General features: G+C 37.9%; 1 protein-coding gene across 2 annotated transcripts in view; it reads left to right on the plus strand.

Annotated features, from left to right (window-relative positions):
- bcas3 (BCAS3 microtubule associated cell migration factor) overlaps window positions 1-9,640 on the plus strand; it is a 479,890-nt gene that overhangs the window by 232,303 nt on the left and 237,947 nt on the right. The window contains exon 23 of one of the 2 annotated variants that reach the window (XM_030744095.1): window positions 7,307-7,441. The exons of the other annotated variant lie outside the window; for it this stretch is intronic. Within the exon in view, the coding sequence (XP_030599955.1) occupies window positions 7,307-7,317 (11 nt within the window). The 3' untranslated portion in view covers window positions 7,318-7,441. Of the gene's footprint in view, window positions 1-7,306; window positions 7,442-9,640 lie in introns of those variants that run through there. 2 annotated transcript variants of the gene reach the window in all.

Raw genomic sequence — 9,640 nt, forward strand, 5'->3', positions numbered from 1 at the left:
GCTTCCATTGACCTTAAGGGTTCTTATTACAGATAAATAGCAAAGTGAGATAGAATACGACATCATTACTTGAGAATGGATGTGCTTATATAAAAAAAGAAAAAGATCTGCTCCAGCAACCTGCTCATTCACAGGTTTGAAGGTCAATAAGCTTCATAAGCAGAGCCTGTGGTGCTGTCTGATCTTGAACCTGGAGGTGTGGACACCTGTAGAAAGTATTTTCTACAATTTGTGGGACGCATCTGTCAATTTTGCGTTTTCAATACCTCAAACACAGTCAGTCCAATAAGAAAATTAAAATATTGCTATATTATCAAAGCCAGTGATATGAACAGATATGAACAGTCTGTCCTTTGGCACTGGTGTCTGGTACAGACTTTAGGCAATAGTAAAAAAGACTCAACTTGTTACTTATGGACAATCAGATTAGCATCAGTTTTTGATTAATAAAGGGGTTAATAAAGGGGCAGTACCCAAACTACAGTCAGGTTTCTTATTAGAGCTTAGCTTTCTGTGGCTACATATTAACGGGTATTTTTAGTGCCTAAAACTTAACCAGTGAGTGAAAGATAAAGAAAAAAGCAAGTGCAAACAAAATGAATCAGCAAGTGAAAAGAAAGTGGGAAAAATTAAAGTCCCATACAAGGAGACACAAAACCAGTCTGCTGGCTGAGACACTCATTCCAACACCATTACTGCAGCCTCCTAATGCAGAGGCTTTCACTCAAAAAAAAAAAAAAAAAAAGCAATATACATTTGTGGTGTCCACTCTTGTGGCATGCAAAGGACATGTATGCATTTGATATCAGTGCCATCTGACAGAACAGCAGTATTTAATGCCCTGGAATGAAAACATGTATTCATGCACACACACTTTATACAGTGTATAAAAGTTTATGTAGTATTTGACCAACTTTCCCCAGCTCTCCATTTATTCTTCAGTATACTACATCCATAACTTCTTATGTGTACATATGAATACCAAACCCAGTTCATGGGCTGCACAACTGCATGCAGAAGTGGGAAGTAACGAAGTACAAATACTTTGTTACTGTACTTAAGTAGATTTTTGAGGTATCTGAATATTATTTGCGTATTTATTTTTCTGACTACTTTTTACTTTGACTCCCTATATTTTTACACAAATATCTGTATTTTCTACTCCTTACATCTTCAAAACAGACAAAACGTCTGAGAGAAGTTTTTATTTCCAGTCACTGCGTCATCAAACATCAAATGATCTGAGCCTAAATAGTGGCTCAGTAAAACATAAGAGACAAACCTAGTGGTGTATCCTCCATCACTGAGGCTTATTGCATACAAAGAGGCAAAACCATATAATTTATACTTGATTTTTTTTTTTTCTTTTGGCATTAAGTTTTTGCTTTACTAATTTCAAGCCTATATTTGGACAGGTTCTTATATAGTGCTTTTCTACTCCACTTGAGTACTCAACACTTTATACAACATGCTTCATTCACCTTCCTTACAAAAATTCACTATGGTTACCTATGGTTTTTATGCAGTAACCATGGTAAAACCATGGTCACTGCACTTTTTTTCTACACCTAAACACTTAACATTCACACCAAATGCATTGAAAACAACTTGGGGTTCAATATCTTTCCCACGGGTACTTTGGCACAGAAACCGGAGCAGCTAAGGATTGAACTGCCAACCTTCCAATGAGTAGATGACTTGCTCTACCTCCTGAGCTACAACCACCCCAGAGTGAGTTTTCTTTTATGGTTATTCATGAGAAAACTCTTACTTGTCACTTTAGAAATAATACACTTATCTAGATTTGGTACATTTTCGAATCATTTGACATTCATTTGATGTTACATAAAATATTTAAAAGTGTATTCTGTTTTGCTGTATACTGTAAATTAAGGCCACTTTGGCATTTAAAGGTGCCACTTTCAGCTTATGTACTGCAGTAGATGGATGTGTATTTGGAAAACTAAAGAAACTGATTCATCTGGTCTTTTTTTTTTTTTTTTTTTTTTTGCTTCATCGCAATCTGAGCATTGAACAGTGACATAAAAGGTAATTCACAGTAATATGCCCCTGAGGATTTTTGCACATTTGACTGTCTCACGTGCAGACAGATAGAGTATGCTGAACTCTGGCTATCTCAGTAATATTTCAGCAACTATTTTATTTTGCATTTGTTCAATAAATTACTGGCACTCTATTTCCTCTTACCTTATGTAGAGAGATGCTGCAGATTTTAATCCAGTAATTTTACAATAACAGCATTATAATGATGCTTTCGGCGGGATGGAATGTGAGTAAAAAAGGAGAACATTGGCATTGCAAGTGATAAAGACTTAACCCTTGCTCCTCAGTGTTTTGGATTAAATGTAGACTATTACAGGCTGTATTTGGGCATGGAGGATTAAGTGGTCCCTCACTCATGCAAGAACAACACTAGGATTGTCATGGGATAGAGGCAGTGCATTAGTACTGGTACTTATCATGCTGCTCACAGTGGGAGCACAGAATGCAATCACTGAACAAGTTGACTTGACCTTTCCTTTAATTAGGATCTCAGGAAGGTTACAACTGGACAAGGGGCTGACAAAGCAGCCCTCTGGTCTGATATACAGATATCTTGTGTCACGGTGTATCTACCAACCAGTTCTCTACAGACTCGTGGCAGCAAGTGGTTGGAGCCTGATAAACCCTTTTTACTTCAATGGCTTCAATGACAACCCAATTAGTTTTAGAAGCTTTTGTTCAAAATATTTAATTTTGGAATTTTAAACTATGAAAGCTTACTTCCACAAATCATCCAAAATCATGAGACACTGGGGCCTTCTTTTGGAATGTTTTGCTTGGTCAAAATGTTAATGTGAAAAAATGAAAAATGAAATCTACAAAATACTTTGGTTCTTTATTCTTTTTTAACCCCTTAACTGGCAGCAAATAAAATCACCTGAAACAACTACATAACACCCTCTGGTTATTATTGGCTCTGAACAACCCATTTCATAGCCTATTAATCGGCTGCGTCTGGTCCGCGGGCCGAATGAAGTGCATTTATATGGCAGGCTAGACCCGCCCATTTTGACTGACACCTCATTCGGCCAATCATGTTAAGAAATGGGTTTCCCAGAGCCAATAATACTCAGAGGGCGTCACGTAGCTTTGTCAGGTGATTTGGTGCAGCCAGTTACATGATTGGCCGAATGACGTGTCAATAAAAATGGGAGGGTCTAGCCTGCCATATAAAAGGGACTACAAACGGCCCGTCACCGGGCCCTTGCCAGTTAAGGGGTTAAGCACTTTTTTTTTTTTTTTTTTTTAAGAATTGAAAGTATCTGTAACATAAAACACTAGAAAACTGGGTGCAGTGATTTTTAAATTTTTGGTAAAAATTCTAACCATATACCTACATTTTTGGACAGCTTTATGAAGCAGGGCTGGGGAAACACACACTTTTAGAGCATGTCATTACTAACACTAAGCTGCATGACTACATGATAACAGTAGCAGACAGTGTTCATACCTTTTATACTTTCAGAGGTCAAGCCACAGTATCTAAAAAGAACTATACATCATTTCATAAATGACTACTGCCATGCTTTTACTTCACTTCCTTTACCATAGATCTTCTTTAAAAGTTGTACTGCAGACCACAAGAATGACCACACACTGCTATTACGTATACTATACTTAAATTCTGATGCTTTGTGTCTTGCTTTCCTCACCCAGTTGAATCAGCCAAATGTGTGAGCATCAGCCTTGAAATTAGATTAGTCCATCAGCCTTCCAAGGCTACAGATTATGGAAGATAAACAAGAAACTGCTCATTGTATAAATAAATTGTGTGCTAGGAAACAGGGTTCATCGGAACTGGTTCATGTGTAGCAACAGAAATCCTAAATGATTGAGTGACAGATTAGTTCTATACTTCACAGCACTGTATGCATTCATCGTCTGTCCCATGAGGTGCTGCTAATGCTGGCACACAGTCAGATCTTTAAGTAGGTTCAATCTAAATCATCTGAGCTCATCTGCTGGATCCATTTGGGAATTTAGTGGTAAATTCCCATGATGCATAATTTGCATCTCAGTTCTTTTAGGTGAGTCTGCTGATCTAAAGAACAGACTTTTCCTAAAGAATCTGGATGACATTTGAAAGTTATGGTACTGGTAGTAAATGTGTATTTAAGCCACATGGAACCAGAGCCAAAACAAAATCATTTATTGGAGCCTAATTCTACACAAGCTTGACTAATTTGTTGTGATATAAAGTTGAAAAAAGCTGCTCTGGCAGTAATCAGGCCAGAGTGTGGCTAGTGAATTTAAACTAATCTTTTCAAAAATGTGGCTAATCACAGTCAATTCATGATTTAAATGGTGGGGGCAGTTACTTTTTCAAATAGAGCCAGGTAGGTTTCGATAGCTTTTAACCCCCCCCTTTAATTTAAGAGGGGATGCAGTTTCTTAATCACTTAAAAACTTCATTTTGTATTTACTTAGGTTATCTTTGTTTAATATTAAAATTAGTTTGATCTGAAACAAGTGTGACAAATATGCAAAAAATAAATCAGGAAGGGGCACATACTTTAACAGCACTGTATCTACAGCACAGCTATCATTAAGAGACCAAATCTGATGGATAATAACTGAGTAGTTTATTAAATGTTTAAAAGACAGTTTAAGTTCTTTTTCTAAACACACCCACGCTTTAGACTTACTTTCCTCATATCTGTACTGAAAACCCAGGGTTAAGCCTGAAGTTATAATCTTGCTTTATGATGCAGGTCACATGACTGGGGACCCAAATGCAGGATGCAGAAGGCAAACTTAGAAAAACAATCACACACAGACACTCTGATAAAGACTGAAGGGAAGACGGGACTGCTTTTGCACAAAGGGTAATCAGGGAAGTGGAAACAGCTGAGGGAATGAGACGTAGGTGTAGACAATCTAGATAATCATGGGGGGAAGCAAAACACCAGAGACAACCAACTACCAAGTAAAACAGGAACCAACCCAAAACATAACTACTACGCACAGAGACAAACTGCACTGAAGAAAAGGAACGCTGGGGAAACTAAACAGAAATAACAATATATTAAGAAACCTTAACCCAGAAATCCATTAGGAAACATAAATGCATGTGACCATGACACCCATAACTAAGCCCTGACTGTCAAAATGGTTGCCAATGAAGGAATGCAACACATACTAAAACACACAAACGAAAGATGAATATTTTTATTGCATATTTTATCTCATTTTGCTTTTTCCATAATGATAATAGTAATGTTTATAAATTCTATCCCCTCATTCATCGTATTTGTATTTTCTACTGTTTGTTAAATGTTAAGTATTGAAAATAACTGAAAATGAGACTTCTTGGTCGGATATAGGTTTAGACTGATTTTACACTGATGACTGTTTTTTTCCTGGAGTCGAGCAACATCTTTCACCTTAATAACAGCACACACCAAGGCGTTTGATTAACAGAACGCCTACATGTTTGTGTGTTGCTGATCATACCTGGAGGACACAGATGTGTTCTTTGGCTCTCTGTTGAAACAAAAGGAATGTGTGCATGTGTGTTCAGCATTTGTGTTTAATATTGTCTGTTTCCCTCTGAAGCCTTCTCAGACATGCCGTACTTAACACAAATTCACACACAAACACACACGCTCACACTCACAAAGCCATTGTTTCTCACACAGCGGGGCTCAGGGTCGATTGCCAGTAGTGGAGCATTATCAGCCTCTCTGTGTTAGCTGGTGTGTGTGTGTTTTTGTGCAGACATGCTCTCAGCTGAGGGAGCTGGTTCACGGGCCGGTCAGAGCCGCCTTATTTCCTTTTAATTGACTTAAGATGGGCAAACAAGACCTCAGCAAGCACACGGTACCCATTACACTCACGCACAAGAAATACACAAAACCAGGATGCACACTAATGAAGCACACATAGTGACACACAAACAGCCACAATTGCCCCTGCGTGTGTTAGCTACTTTACAGTTCCATCAGGCTAAATGAGGGGGTTGTGTTTTCCCAGTCAGCCCTGCTGCATTCCAGGTGCCTGCAGCTCTTTCAAAACTCCTCCGTGATTAGTAACTTTTTACTCACCTTGCTGATTCAAATTTACTTTAGTTTAGTTGCATGTACTCCATTCCAAGGTTGAGATCAGTAAGTAGGCAGTATTGTTGCTCTAAAGTACTGAGTTTGTACGTTGACGTACATCTCTGAGTACTGTGGCCTCTGCACATTTTTCTGTCACTCAACACTGCGTCACATGTTTTGTTGCTCTGATTGGTCGCAGTCCAAATTAAATTTTATTCTGAGCCCATCAATAATGCCCTGGAAAATGAAACTTAATTTTGCCATTAAGCTTCATATATTCATGGCTTCTTATGACTGGAATTTTACAAACCTTTTTCTGCACACCTCAATATTTCTCCACCTCCTTCATAAATTGTGCAAATTTTGGAAGTTTCTGTAAAGTTTATGTTTTAAATTGAAAACATTTAGCCACTGATTCTGATAAGAATGGAGGACTTTCTGAGGTTACAGTGGATTTAAAAAGTGTACACATTTTTTATGTTTGTTTGTTTTTTTTTGGGAGGGGGGGGTGATAAAAAAAATTAGACTATGATAAATAATTTCAAAACTTCTCCCACCTTTAACGTGACCTATAACTTTTACAATTCAATTGAAAAACAAACAAATCTTTTAGGAATAAAATATAAAAAATAAGAAAAATACAGTAAGTTGGCTGCATAAGCGTGCACATCGTTATACTAATACTTTGTTGAAGCACCTTTTGATTTAATCACAGTATTCAGTCTTCTTGGATAGGAGTCCATCAGCATGACACATCTTGACTTGGCAATATTTGCCCACTCTTCCTCACAAAGTGCTCCAAATCTGTCAGATTGTGAGGGCGTCTCTTGCGCAGCTCCCTTCAGGTCACCCAACAGATTTTGTATTGGGTTTAGGTCTGGGCTCTGGGTGGACCATTCCAAAACTTTAACTTTCTTCTGATGAAGCCATTGTTTTGTTGATTTGGATGTATGCTTGGGGTCATTGTTGTGTTCAAAGGTGAAATTCATCTTCATCTTCAGCCTTCTACATGCCTGAAGGTTGTCTTTTTATATGCATTGAATATGTACTTTGGTTAACTGCATGCTTTACTCACTCATCTACCCTCCAAACCTGGATATACACGCTGAGGAAAAACAAATATGCTATCAAAATTTGACATGTATTTCACCAGCAAAGATTTAAAGGCAAACTTTTTGTTTTTATTTCCTGTTTGTCTCCTGCAGGTTATTCCTAAAATTAAAAAAGAAGCTCCTCGCTCTGCCAGTCACTTCAGTTCAATTGATTTGTTTTGCTTTATTTTCCTTGCAAGCATACATCATTTTCATTGCCCATCCATCCATCCATCCATCCATCCATCCATCCACCCATCCACCTTTCCCCTCTCCTTCATTACCCAATCATTGTTTCTCATTGGTGTGTGAGAGAAGAGGACAGGCGGAAGGAGGAGTTGGAGGAGAAGGAGGAAGAGAGGAAGATGGACAGCTTTCTACTTTCCTGCTTTTCTTTTTGTCTGTCTGGTTGTTTTTCTGTTTTTTGTTTTCCTGGGATATCAATAGTAGCCATGCTGAACTGAAGTCCAGCTGATCCATCATGTACTTCACCCAAGAAGCTGGCATTACTAATGTCACAACGTGACCTTTGACAGGGGTAATGGTGAACCACCATGATTAATCACAGTGCTTATAGGGTACCTTGCTCATCTTCCAGGAAAATACATTGGCTTCTTTTCTGCAAACACTCACATGACAGAAGGGACTGGGGCACACTGATTTACTACCTGTAACTATGTAGGTCAACATTTAAAAGAAATGAATGGGCATGTTAGGTAGTGATGTAGAGACTGTTGCAGCTGATTCTGTACAGCAATATAAATGGCAAAACAGTGAAAGTATGAGAGAACCCACCTTTTATTGTATCTAGTTTAATTAAGTAAGACCTTAGTGTCTCAGTGTGGCTTTGTGGCCACACTATGACATATACTGAGTGCTTTAGGTTGTAGACACAAGAATCTTCCACAAAGTCAGAAATCACATAGTAGACATTATAACCCGACAAAACATTCACTATTAAAGAAATGAGCATATCTTCAGTCCTAAAGATAAAATTTGAGCTGGTTTCTCAGAACTTATTCAATGTAACATAAAGCAGGATTCTTGCTCATTCAAACATTTTGTCAAACAGTAGCCAAACATGTTGACTCAGTCTGCATAAATTGAGTTTCAGCTTCCTAATGTACCGTTTGAAAGAGCTTCTTGTTACCATTAACAAGCAGAAAAAGTTAATAAAGTGGCTACTAAGTCACCATATTATATTATAATTTGTGTAAGTCTGGAGGAAGGTGATAAAGGTCATTTTCTTTTGCAATGTGAAAATATATGGCCTTAATAATTTGGCTTTTTTTTACAGTACATGTTATGCACTTAAAATTAACGCTAACAAGTACAATATTTTTTGTCTTATACTTGCAATCTTACACATGAAATACATTCGCTCTTTTTCAGAAGCTAAATTGCTGCCTCATAAGGAGCAGTTCACAAGCCTTCACTTGGGGCCCGAACAAAGGGACACTGGGCTCAGCTGTGTCTGTTGTGATGCAGTTTTCTGTAGAGGAACTCGCACAAATATATTCAGCACACACTCAACAGCATTTGCCCTTTAGGCAGAGAATAAAGCACATATTATATGTCCATCTTAGGATGAAATGGAAAGAAAGGTCACAGAATGAGAGAGGAAGTGCACAAGTGCACTTGTGTCTGCAGAGTGATCGACAATATGAGGCTCATCCAGTATTTTCTCACAGTCCTCTTAAACTGCCCACACTTTTGGCATAAGCAGATATTTAATTTACTCTTCAGGAGAGCTTCCCTTTTAGGTGACAAAAGTGGAAATAGCTGAATGTCCCATGTTTTCCCAGTAGATTTATTGCACTGGTGCTTCATCATGACATCTTTCTTTGCCTTTACTACAGTAATTCCCTTATGCTATGGTGCTACTATGAAGTTGGCTGTACTCTCAACAAACTCAAAAAACTCCAGTCCTAGATGAAGCTACACTGACACATCACCCTTTGACAGGGAATTTGGTCTGGTGTGTGTGTGTGTGCATGCATGCGCGTGTGTGAGTGTTGGTCATTGTAAAATCAATGTTAACTTTGAAGGTGCACAGGTTAATATTCTATAGTGTAGGTGAGTTAAGTGACTTTATGTAACATGAAAGCTGTGACTGTTGTTATGGTTTGATGTCTGTACTGTGTTAGTTTACTGTTGCGCTCGACTGGGCCACCTCAACAGCCACAGCAAACAATTATTTTCAGAAACACAAACAAACAAGTGAAACAGTTGATTAACCAGCCTCGAATGTGTGCAAAATATATATTTTTAAAAAAGACATTCTTGGGAAAGCTCCCCGTGTTGTCCAGTCACTCGTATAATACGTTGTGAAGTGATAAAAATGGTCTTTGTAGTTTGAAGATAGATTTAAAAAGAAGAAAAAGAGAAAAAAAAAAACCCAAAAAAGCTTAAAAATTAACTTGTGTTTGATGTGATTTTTACATTCAA

The sequence above is a fragment of the Archocentrus centrarchus genome, chromosome 13, assembly GCF_007364275.1.
Source record: "Archocentrus centrarchus isolate MPI-CPG fArcCen1 chromosome 13, fArcCen1, whole genome shotgun sequence".
Classification (NCBI taxonomy): Eukaryota; Metazoa; Chordata; class Actinopteri; order Cichliformes; family Cichlidae; genus Archocentrus; species Archocentrus centrarchus.